General features: G+C 34.0%; 1 protein-coding gene across 4 annotated transcripts in view; it reads left to right on the forward strand.

The window, feature by feature from the left end:
* Smc6 (structural maintenance of chromosomes 6) overlaps window positions 1-12,955 on the forward strand; it is a 101,514-nt gene that overhangs the window by 66,571 nt on the left and 21,988 nt on the right. For all 4 annotated transcript variants that reach the window (XM_013013637.1, XM_013013638.1, XM_013013639.1 and 1 more), the window contains 9 exons: window positions 4,201-4,320; window positions 4,409-4,507; window positions 5,272-5,418; window positions 7,266-7,354; window positions 7,533-7,697; window positions 8,081-8,259; window positions 9,568-9,772; window positions 10,215-10,329; window positions 10,656-10,816. In XM_013013637.1, coding sequence (XP_012869091.1) covers window positions 4,201-4,320; window positions 4,409-4,507; window positions 5,272-5,418; window positions 7,266-7,354; window positions 7,533-7,697; window positions 8,081-8,259; window positions 9,568-9,772; window positions 10,215-10,329; window positions 10,656-10,816 — 1,280 coding nt within the window. The remainder of the gene's footprint in view (window positions 1-4,200; window positions 4,321-4,408; window positions 4,508-5,271; window positions 5,419-7,265; window positions 7,355-7,532; window positions 7,698-8,080; window positions 8,260-9,567; window positions 9,773-10,214; window positions 10,330-10,655; window positions 10,817-12,955) is intronic.

Genomic DNA, 12,955 nt, shown 5'->3' on the forward strand with positions numbered 1-12,955 from the left:
ACTATAAATACATTATATTTTTTAACCTTGGTATATGAGTAATTATTTCCAAATTAAGCTATCACTAATTTCCAGTATAGTTTGAAAACATTACAAAGACTCCAGTTTCTGCAGGTTGATCTTAGACATGAGATGCAATTATAATGACATATAGTAGCTGACTCATTACATCAGCAAATTGTTAGCATTCTTAAATTGTTAGCATTCTTTAAGCAGCTAATAGCTTGGTAGCAGCTGTCACAGCAGTACTCATCAACTTGGCAGCCATGCAAATAGTTCAGATTTTAAGGCACTGCCACCAACCATGGTTTACAACAGTTCGTCGTTATATCTGTTAGACGTTTTTGAATACTCCATCTTCTTCAGATTCCTGAAGATCCAGCTTTCTGTCTGATAACCAGAGATTTCCAAATAAGATGACTTACATTACTTAAGATATTCCACCAGTTTTACATGAGCCTGTATCTTACTGTTTTGTTAAAAGATCAGTCGAGTCTTTAGCAACATTTTACTTTCAAGATAGAATGAAATTTTGAATACCAAATTTATTAGATCACTCTTGCCATTGAACCTCTGTTTATGAGAAATGTTTATTTTAAGTTAGGTCTATAGTTATGGTAATTCACTAAGTGAAAACTCAAAAATCAAACACCAACATATTTATATTTATTTTGATTCTTTACATATTGTTCTTTCACACCTGTATTAATGTGATAGTATATTAAGGAACTACTGAAACCCATTGAATTAATACAATGTCCTTTCTTGGAGTATGTTGTTGTTATACACAGGTAATATTTGCATATTTGACATTTATTATTTAAAAGATAAAAATCAGAAAAAAATTTCTTTCTTGAGGCCAGTTTGGGTTTAAAATACCCACTTTTTCCATGGTGTACCTTGTTCTCAAAGTTAGAGATATTTTGGTTATGAAGTTTAAGGACTGTGTCCATATATTATATAACAGCATACCCAGTGCATAATTGTGGGACTGTTTGAGAGGGTTAGAGAAGCGAGAGGAAAAGAGAATATTAGTGTTTGAATTATACTGAATATATTATGCATATAAATGAAGATAGCAAAACAATTTTTATTAGTTGTACAAAGAGATTATAACTCCAGAAGTGTGGTTATGAGTATGAGACATCTTCATCAATGTCATCCCTTACACCATTCTCCTTGATTCTACCCCCCCATCACTACCCTCAAGTTATATAGTTTGATTTCTGTATAATATACATTGAATATAATGCCTGTATTTGCAAGAATGTAAAACAGGTCTTAAGGGGTGAGGATTCAAGTAAGATAGAGGAGAGTGAAGGAGGGTAAATAAGGTCAAAATATTTATGTACATGTTTAAAAACAGTGAAGCTTAAATAGCGGTAGGAGGGAGATTGAGGGAAGAGAGTAAGTCTAAGCAAGTTATATTACATGCATATAGAAACTATTCAACAGTACTACTAATTGATATTAATAAAAAATGTTAGAAAAAAAGAAGCATTTTTCTAAGCATATGGGCACTGGTCAAGTTGGTAGAGCCTTTAATAAGTATAAAGTTCTAAGTTCAAATTCTAATACTACAAAAAGTTCATAGTTAACTATATGTCCTATTCCTTAAAATTAGCCCTCTGCTTAACTAGTTATGTCTTTAAGAAATAGCATATGAAGATGAGGAATGAATGTCCTTGTGTGCATGACTATTAAGTAGCTTACAATGGAGTTGCCACTTAACAAAGCAGTTTATGAATACAATACATCTTGGTCAGTGCCATCCCTTTCAACATTCTCACGCATTCCTCCCATCACATTCCTTCCCTCACTTTTCTTAATTTTGTAGGATTTACATTGACTGCATTTTCTCCTCCCCTTCTCCTCTTGTTGCATCTTCCCTCCTCTGCTTGACCCCAACTCACCCCTTTTAAGTATTTACTTCCTCATGTTGATTTTGTTAAATGTTGACTTAGTCTTTCTAAGGAATTTGCAATACAAGTTCTCCCTTGAAACTACCATATTTCAGTTTATACATTTATATACACTTTTGCATACCACCCAACACATACGCTTTTAAGTTAATAAGCTAATTCTAGCTTTCACATGAGGGAAGACATGCAGCCTTTGTCTTTCTAAGCCTGACATCCCTTAACAGTTTTTTTCTAGGTCTTTACATTTCTTTACAAACTATACAATGTTCATTCTAATGGATGAGTAAAATTTCATTGTGTATATATATATATATATATATATATATATATACACACCATGTTTTCTTAATCCATTTGTCCATTGAGGGCCATTTGGTCTGATTCCTTACTTTGACAGTGGTGAATGTGGAAAAAACTGAAACTGGATCCTTACTTATCACCTTGCACCAGCATCAATTAAAAATGAACCAGAGACCTTAATCTGAGATCTGTACCATAAAGCTATTACAAGATGGAGTAGGAGAGACATCCTAATACTTCTTTTGGCACAGGAAGAACTTTCTGAGTACAAATCCAGAAGCACAGCAAATCAAAGAAAGATGTAATAAATGGGATTGTATCAAACTGAAAAGTTTCTGCATGATACAACATAGATTGCTGGACATAGCCACAACTACCAACAACCTAAAAAGACAGCCTACAGAATGGGAGATTATTTTTTATTTTATTTTTTTGGTTGGTCTTGGGGCTTGGGCACTATCCCTGCACTCTTCAGCTCAAGGCGAGCGCTCTACCACTTGAGCCACAGCACCACTTCCGGTTTTCTAGTGGTTTATTGGAGATAAGAGTCTCACGGACTTTCCTGCCCGGGCTGGCTTTGAACCGTGACCCTCAGATCTCAGCCTCCTGAGGAGCTAAGATGACAGGCGTGAGCCACCAGCGCCCAGCAGAATGGGAGATTATTGCCAGCTATACATCAGCTAGTGGCATAATATCCAGAATATATGGGGCACTTTAAAAACTCTCAACCAACAACCCAATTAATGAATGGGCTAATGAGGTAAAGAGCGTCTTCTAAGAAGAAGTAGTAAAAATGGTCAGTAGACACATGAAGAAGTCCTCAACAGTTCTAGCCATAATGGAACTGCAAATCAAAACAACACTGAGATGCCACCTTACCTTAGAATTATTAAGAAACAGTAACACAATCTGTTTGAGGATGTGATCAAAAGAGAACTTTAATACACATTGGTGGGAATGTAAACTTGCTTAACCACTTTAAGCATTATGGAGGTCCCTCAAAAAACTAACCACAGATCTACTCTGTGATCCAGTATTTCCATTCCTGAGCTCCCCCAAAGATAAACCAGGGTATAGTACAGCCGCTACCATAACCATGTTCATTGCAGTGCTGTTCACCATAGTCAAGGTATGGAGTCAGCCCAGACACCCCTCATTGGACAGATGGGTAACAGTTTTGTTCATAAAGTGGAAATACAAATAAAGCATAAGAGTGGGTAAAGTTGGAAGCATAAAATATGGAGTAGAAGATCTATGGTTTTTGACCTCTTGAGAGTCAGTAGGGAGACAAAGGTCCAATATATACAAAGGGGGATGGAAGCTATTTTGTAGCTTCAGGTAGAGACAGCTGCCCTAGATTTGTATCTTATGATTGTTGGAAGTTGAAAAGGTTTCCATCTGATGGTTTCTATATCTGAAGCAAGAGAGGAGGAGGGGAGATTGAAGCTATATGTGAGATTCGTATAAAGTGATAATTGATTAAAATAATCTTGGAGAAAAGGAAAGTGAATTGGATCTAGAAGACAAAATATCTACAGGTTTAAGTTCTTGCTTAATATGGAAGATAGGAGTGAAGTGAGAGAGACTGTACAGAATATGCAGTCTGTTCTAATGGCATGATATTTAATACTTATTTGGTGTTTTTTTAAGGTAACTAAAACATTAGGTATACAAATTATAACTTGTTTGATCTTTGGTTATAAATTCTTTCTGATCATTACATTATCTTTGGAATAGTTACTGCATATACCTGTGCTTTGCCTTTAAGAAATGGCCTGTGAAGACAGGGAGTAAAAAGAAAAATGGGACAGTGGGTTTATGGAATTATCATCTTGAGCCTTTAATTCTTTTGCTCTTCTGTGAAGAATAGTTGACCATTTTGTATTGCAGATATTAGCAAACTAGTACATTTGGTTTTGGCATGAACAAGATTTTTTTTTTTATCTGTTACTAAGAAATTATTCTTTTTTCTTTTAAGCGACTCACTGAACTAAAGCGCCAGTGTTTGGAGAAAGAAGAACGTTTTCAAAGTATTGCTGGTTTAAGTACAATGAAGACTAACCTAGAGTATTTGAAACATGAAATGGCTTGGGCAGTGGTAATTTTTACTTATTTACTAGTTTGTCACATCTAGAATATATTTCATCACTATTAGTCTTAATAATTTGCCATATATTTCATTTTAGGTCAATGAAATTGAAAAGCAACTGAATGCTATTAGAGATAATATCAAAATTGGAGAAGATCGTGCTGCTAGACTCAACAGGAAAATGGAAGAACAACAGGTAAGTTATAGTTCCTTTTAATGCAGATATAATGACTTAAATCATGAGATTGTGAAATTAGTCTACTTCTGACCTATAAAAGTAGAAGTTTTCATTGAAGTTACAGTTGAATTTATTATTCTGTTAAAGCAGATCTGTTCTTTTTCTGTGGGTTGTTGTAGCTGTCTTTTTAAAAAACAATACTGTTTGGCTGTCATGAGCCTGAGCTTGGTTGTGGTGAGGGCCACTGATCTTGCAAGCCAGTGGGTGATGGAAGTTTGTTTCTGACAAGAAGTACTAGAATATAAAGCTTTTACTTTTGAGTTCATTGAGAAATACAGGAGTACTAGGATAATAGGATAATTTTAGAACCCAGAAGCCAGATTTCCTGAGACAGGGAGTTAAATGTATGGTCCATGTTGTCAGTGTCCCATTTTGATCCCTTAAAATTTTTGTTCTACATTATTAACATCTCAAATCTTTAATTTTTCCCTCCGGCCTGCCTTCCACGTGCTTTTGGAGTAAACTATATGCAAATTTGATCATCTGTTATCTTCCTGTAGACTCACAGTGGGAGTGAGAGACTTTCTGTTACAGCTTTGTAACCTCAGAAATTAATACATGTTGTTAACTAAATGTGGGTCAAATTAAATTATATCTTAATATTTTATGTATGTTTATCTGATGTCTTGAGTAATACTAAATTTATTATAGGAATATAAATCATATATAATTAATTTTTTTTCTCAGAAGGAAAATATTTCAATAATATTATTTTGTTAAAGGTCAGACTTAATGATGCAGAAAATAAATATAAAGATATTCAAGATAAATTAGAAAAGATTAGTCAAGAGACAAAAGCACGAGCCCCAGAATGTATGGCGTTGAAAGCTGATCTCACTGAAAAGAAAAGAACTTTCAATGAAGCTGAGGTGAGAGAGATGTTTAACCTGAATATTACAAACTCCATAGAAATGTAAAGACTATTACTTGGCCCTTCTCTGTCAGGTAACCTGGGTCAAAACTGTGTGCTTTCACTCTAAAAAATGTAGAGGTTTCCCAGAAATAAAACCATACACTTAATTTTTTTATCTGATAATTTGATTAGGGAGCCAAAGATATACAATGGGGGAAAAAAAGAACAGCCTCTTCAATGGTTGGTGTTGGGAAAACTAGCCATCCATATGCAGAAAACTAAAAGTGGATCCCTATTTGTCGCCATGCACTAATATCAAAGTTGGATCAAAGAATTTGTCAGACCTGAAACTTTGAACACTACAAGAGAGAATAAGAGAAACATTAGGACTTACAGTGAAGGTAGAAATTTCTTGAAAAGAGTTAGGGGCACAACAGATAGGAGAAAGGCATGAAAAATGACAAGTGAGACTACATCAAAACAAAAAAGTTCTATACAGCTTAAGACATAGTTACTAAACTAGAAAGACAGCCAACCAATTGGGAAAAGAATTTTACCAGCAATTTATCAAAGGCCAAGGAGCCTCTCCTAGACCTAATAAACTAGTCACTAACTAAACGGGCAAAGAAATACATATACTTATAAGTTAATAATCTAATTCTAGAAGAAGAGGTAAGAATGGCAAAGAAATATGTGAGGAAATGCTCACCATCATCCCTGGCCATAAAGGTAATGCAAATTGAAAACAATTCTGAGATTCTGTCTCATCCCCAGTTATATTGGCCAACATTGTGAATTTGAACAACAACAAATGTTTGTTGGGGATGTATGAAAACCCTACTGTGCTATTGGTTGGAATGTAAACTAGTACAACCATTCTGGACATCAGTCTGGAGGTTCCTCAAAAAATTAAGCATAGATTTTTTCTTATAACCCAGCCATACCACCCCTGAGCAACTACCCTCAACATCAAGGGCCAGGATATGATAAAGACATCTGTACATCAGTGTTCATTGCTACCACTATTCACAATAGCCAAGATAGAGAAACAGGCCAGATGCCCCACAGTAGATGAGTGGATCTAAAAAATATGCTATCTATATTATAATGAAATTTTACACAGCCATTAGAAAGAGTAAGATAATGTCATTTGCAGGGAAATGGATAGAACTAGAACCAATCATGTTGAATAAGATAAGCCATGTTAAGAGAGACAAATGACCCATATTCTCTTTGATACATAGAAATTAGATCTAAAATACACTGGGATATGATAAATTATACAGGATTATAGCTTCTCCTACACAGAACAAAAGAGGATATTCAAGGCACAATGCCTACGCACTTCTTCATATTAACATAAAATTATATATATACACATAAATGAACAAGATAGGGAAACAAAAGACCTCTGTTTTTTATTTTAATTTTTTTAGTTTTATATTTATATTTTTTGATGATTCTGTCTTTTCCTTACGTATGGTATATTCAAGTAGATATCTTGAGAAAACAGGTGGAAAAGTGCAGCAGTGGAACTCACTGGACATTTGTGAAAGTGAACTATGCAACTCATGGGTGGAGATGGGAAGGAGGGACTGGGAGAGCATGCGGGAACAGAACATACTGTACAAAAGGAAATATACCTATTACCTCACTCACGTAACTGTAATTGTAGTCCTTCTGTACATCGCTTCCATAACAATAATAAATAATAAAAAATGTAGAGGTTTCAAAAATGTGCTTTCTTATAAAATCATATTTCTGTACATAATGCAGCCTCTAATTTTTGAAATTAGCCAAAAGTGGACTTGAGTGGAATATTTGTTTTTTCAAATTATTACAATATGTCCAATTTTTTGTTAGGTTTTGTATAATCGGTCACTAAATGAATATAAAGCATTAAAAAAAGATGATGAGCAGCTCTGTAAAAGAATTGAAGAGCTAAAGAAAAGGTAAGAGTTACTCTACAATTTTCACATATCTTGTCATAAATAAGTAATTTAAGTGCAGTGTAGTATTTATATTTCTTGTGTTATTAATGATATTTTATTAAATTAGCTTATACTTTTTCAGTGTTGGAATATATCTTTTTTTAATTTGACATTTTCCTACTTTACTCTTTACTGTTAGTAGTGATCAATCTTTGGAACCTGAGCGATTGGAAAGGCAGAAAAAGATCTGTTGGTTAAAAGAGAGAGTGAAGTCCTTACAGGATCAGGAAAATTCAGTCAATCAGGAAATTGAACAATTCCAGCAAGCTATAGAAAAGTACAAAGAAGAGCATAACAGACTTAGGTAAGTTCAGAATCCTTAAAATCTATTTAGTTATTTGAACATCATGTAGTTTTGCTGCTTATAAAACATACGTTTTTTTGTTGTTTGGTACATTTCTTATACAAATAAGCGATCTTTTCAAAGTGTTTTCCCAGGGTCTGTCTTCTTGAGTCATTTGGGGATTCTCAGGTTATTACTTTGCTGTTTTTTTTTTTTTCCCCAGTCCTGGCATTTGAACTCATCCTCACATTGCTTGGGTTGCTTGTTTGGCTGACATTGCCACTTAAGCCATACTTCAACTCTGGTTTTTGCTAGTTATTATAGAGATAGTCTCTGACTCTTTTGCCTGGACTTTCTATATGCCTATCCCATGCCTGTTTTGGTTCTCTACTTTCATTTTTCAGGAGAGAAGAATTCGATGTGAAGCAAGCAATGAACTATAATCAAAGGCAACTAAAAGAGTTGAAAGATAGTAAAACTGATCGAATAAAAAGATTTGGTTCGCATGTTCCAGCACTTCTGGAAGCAATAGATGATGCTTACAGACGGGGACATTTTGCCCACAAACCTGTAGGCCCTTTAGGTATTTGTTACTACTTAGTGAGAATATAATAAACATAACTCTTATTCACAGGAAGATGTGGACTTGGATTGTACATATATATATATATTTTTTTTTTTATTGTGAAAATACTGTACAGAGGGGTTACAATTACATGGGTAAGATAATGAGCACATTTCTTATCAAGCATTGTAGCCTCCTCCTTTGTTTCCCCTCCCCATCCCTTTGTATCCTCCCCCCACCCCTGTCCCCCCCCACCAAAGTTGTAAAGTTCATTTTCGACATGACAACTTGTACTTCTCATTGTTGCAATGGGTCCTCCTGTATCCCTGTTTTAATGATTTGTTTTTTCCCTTCCCCTCCACATATACCAACATCATATATAGTGAAAACAGGGGTTATACCATGGGGGAGGGACATACAAAGCAACAAAGACATAATCTTATAAATATGTACATATATATTTTTAAAATAATGAGAAACCTGCTTTATGCTTTCTAATTTTACTTTTATAATTTTAAAGCATAAAACAACTAAAGAAAGAGAACTTTGTAAACATAATACAGTTAATAATATGGTCCATATTTTCTCCTGAACAAATAAGTAATCACAACTGATTTAAATACTAATTGATCAGACAAAACAAAAAAAATTGGCATAAAATAAACACCTGAATCTTTAAGAAATGACTTTGTTCTTTGTTTCTATTTAAGTTGGACAACATGATTTCTGAGTCCTTCCTATTGATCAAGTCTGTGTTTAATTTATTTTATTCATGAATTTTCTTAATACTCCTACAAGTGTTTTCTAATTCTATATGTTATTAGTTGATGAAGTTATGGGTATACTTTCTACTTTTAAACAACTGCATTCAGCTGTGCCAGTAACTAATCTCTTTTCACTAAGTAGAAATGAGCCTATATATATACCATGATCTAGTTCAGTAAATGAGCTTTGTTTTCTTCATCCTTAAATCTAACATTCTGATACTAATTTCACATAAAATAACAAGGAATTTATTTGTAAATCATTTATCTTGACTTCAGAACACAGTTTTAAGATCTGGAATTGTGTAAACTTACATGGAAAAGCTGTTGTTGATGTTTATGAGATTTTTTTCACAAGACTTGGTGTTTTCTCCTTTTTGCAAGTGATTCATATGGGGATTCCCCTTGCAGTTAAAATGAGATCTGTGGTATTTTTTGAACTGTTTTATATGGAAATAGTAAAGTCACTTATGAACTGTTAAAAAATGAGTATTTTTAAATAAGTACTAATGGACCCTTGTAAAGTAGTAACGGACATTTTTACAATTGCTGTCACATTTAGGAGCCTGCATTTATCCTAAAGACCCTGAGCTTGCTTTGGCTATTGAATCTTGTTTAAAAGGACTTCTACAGGCCTATTGTTGCCATAATCATGCTGATGAAAGAGTACTGCAGTCACTGATGAAAAGGTTCTATCCACCTGGGACCCCTCGGCCACAGATAATAGTGTCTGAATTTCGGAATGAAGTTTATGATGTAAGACACAGGTAATCACATTATATACTGTTTCTGATTTTGCTTAGACACATATGCAATAGTGGAAAGAGTTTAATAACTTTGAATGTTTACCATATATGTCATACTGATTTGTAAAACTTCTCCAAGCAAGCCTGTATACCTTCAGCGTAGTTAATGGTCCTAGACAATAAGCAGGTTCTTACTTAATAACCCTGAGGTGCTTACATGTTAAGGAAGTATAGCATAACAATTTTATTGATGAAGGAAATGATAACAGACTTACCAAGTAGATAGAAAAGTCCTAAAGGAAGGCCCTGGTGCATGTGCACACAATACACACACATACACATACACAACTTTTATGTGTATGAAATTACATTATATATACACACTCACAACTTTTGTATGCCTGAGATTTATGTATTATGATTAAAGTTTGGTAAATAAAATTTGACCCTTTTTGTCTCCTAGAGCTGCTTACCATCCAGAGTATCCAACAGTTCTGACAGCTTTAGAAATAGATAATGCAGTTGTTGCAAATAGCCTCATCGACATGAGGGGCATTGAGACAGTGCTGCTAATCAAAGTAAGGCCAAACTCAAGATTGTTTTATAATTACTGTTCCTTTGTCATCATAGAATCATTAATAAGCTATTTCTTTTACCTCATAAGAAAATCTATGGAAAATAATAAAGCTTTAGGTTTATGTTTGCTACCCAAAGGAACAATATAACTTTTAAGTTTTTCTTTGTGAAATAATTTCACAAATGGATACTATTAAGTATTTCATTTAACTACCTAAATAAGAATATGTTGTCTGAAAATAATGAGAAGTAATATTTTTAAATTGTATCCATGAGAAATACTTTGGCATTGTTTCAAACATATTTTTCCTTCTATTTTTTGTTTTAGAATAATTCCGTAGCTCGTTCAATAATGCAGTCCCAAAAGCCGCCTAAAAATTGTAGAGAAGCTTTTACTGCTGATGGTGATCAAGTTTTTTCAGGACGTTATTATTCATCTGAAAATACAAGACCTAAATTCCTAAGCAGAGATGTGGATTCTGAAATAAGGTTGTAGTCAAGTTTAGCTTTACTATATTTTTCCCACTGCTTTCTTTGGGGTTTAATTTCTTTAATATCACTGTTGGTGTTTTCTTTCTCTGGTTTCCTATAATTTGTCTCTTTATGGGGTTAAAAGGTTGTTTACCTACATGTGACATTCTGGATTTGTAATAATTCTCCTTCATCACATTGACAACAGTATTCCGGGCTAATGACACAAAATGTCTTACCTGATCATTGTTCTCTGTCCACAAAGAGCTCGAAGGACAATGAGCTTCATCACTGCCCACTGTTGCATATGGCCAACTGGCCTACATTCTGTCTCAAGCTCTTACGTCTGGTGCTTTGAATTGTACTGTTTTAATAAATATCAATTGACATAATTAAAATACATGCTTAGGAAAATAAATTGGCTAGAGAAAACAAGAAGTTAAGCAAAACTAATAATGCATTTAGTGATACTTTAAGAGTACACAAAGTTTTGGGTACCATTAAAATTAAGGGTTTTTCAAAAAAAAATTAAGGGTTTTTCAACCAAATGAATATAGCTGGTGAATTAGTGGGTTGAATCTGAATTAATGATGTAGGAGATGTAAAAAGAACTTAAAAGAAATTAGGTAAATTGAAGTAATAAAAAAGTAAATAAAAGTATTCTAAATGACTATATAAAAGAGACAGGAGAATTTTGTTGTAATAGATTTTTTATTTTTATAATATTGGTCATTTGCATATGATTATAAGAACAGTATAAAATAATGAATTGGAATGTTTCAGAGCATTTATTCAACAGGACAAAGTTCAGAGCTCATTGGCTAGTAATTGGGCACATGGTTTTATTTATTATCTCAATGAGCTTTCCAGTTATAAAAGTACATGCTATATATAAGCAAGCTCCCTAGTGCAGTTTATAAAACAATACCTTTGCATTTTTGAATTGCCAAAATAATATATTGATAGTTTTCTAAATTAGGCTTTAAAATTGTATTCTTCAATTTTTCTTGCAAGCAACCAATATTTAGTGATTACCCAGTGAGGTAAGAGAAGCGGTCAGCTGGTCATTGGATTAGTGCTGTGGAACAGACATAATGTGCCGCTGCAGGAGAGGGAGTGCTGCTGGAGAGCACATTGCCTCCCGCCACACAACTATTCTAGTAGGTCAGACATTACCCTAGCAAAAAATTTACAAAACTTTTTAACATTTTTATGAATGAGTTCTATTGGTCCCTCAAATTTATTCCCAGTTTTCAGAAAACTTTATAATAATGTTATTTACTTGATCTTTTTTTACCCCCAGCAAATTGCTGTTCATAAAGTGTCAACACTTATTTTTTCTTTTTATTGCTGGTCCCGGCGCTTGAACTCAGGGCCTGCGCACTGTCCTTGAGCCTCTCTGTGCTCAAGGCAAGTGCTCTACCATTTGAGGCACGGCACCACTTCCGGCATCTATGTCATACTGAGGAATCAAACCCAGGGCTTTATGCCTGCTAGGCAAGCACACTACCTCTAAGCTACATTCCCAGCCCCTCAACATCTACTATTGAGTAAATATTTCTTACTAAATGCTGTAGAATTAAACTAAATGTTTGTATCTGTTCTCATTTTTGTCAGAAATAGCATACCACTTCTCATTCTCTTCATTTATATTGTTTATTTTATTTTTGTTTTATTTGTTTATTTATTTATTGTTTATTGTTTGTTTTATTGTTTATTATCAGCAAAACTTACTGAATTTTTTGAAGAAAATAAAGGTAGCACAGTTAATTTACTACCAGTACATATTTTATGTATGATGCATGTATCAATAAAAAGAACTATTAATTTTGAATTGTAGACTGGAAAACATTTTCAGATTTCATATCTATTAAGTAGATTCTGAAATGTGAGGAAACATTCCCAAGTGAAATGTGGCCAGCATATTAGATCAGGGCAAGATTGTTAGGAACTGAACAGACATTCCCTTTATTTACCACCCAGCTCTGAAATGGAGGAGTGTGTGTCCAGTGAGGAAGGTAAGGTCACTCTGGAGCCAATTTAGGTTGCTGCCAGGAGACCCTTTATAGTTTGGGGGCCTACCTTTATTCTCTCTTTCTTGTCCTTCTGTTCTTTACCTACTCTCCTCAATTTTAATTCTTCCCATTTCAGCAACAA

Source organism: Dipodomys ordii, unplaced genomic scaffold (assembly GCF_000151885.1).
Source record: "Dipodomys ordii isolate 6190 unplaced genomic scaffold, Dord_2.0 Scaffold20, whole genome shotgun sequence".
Taxonomy (NCBI): Eukaryota; Metazoa; Chordata; class Mammalia; order Rodentia; family Heteromyidae; genus Dipodomys; species Dipodomys ordii.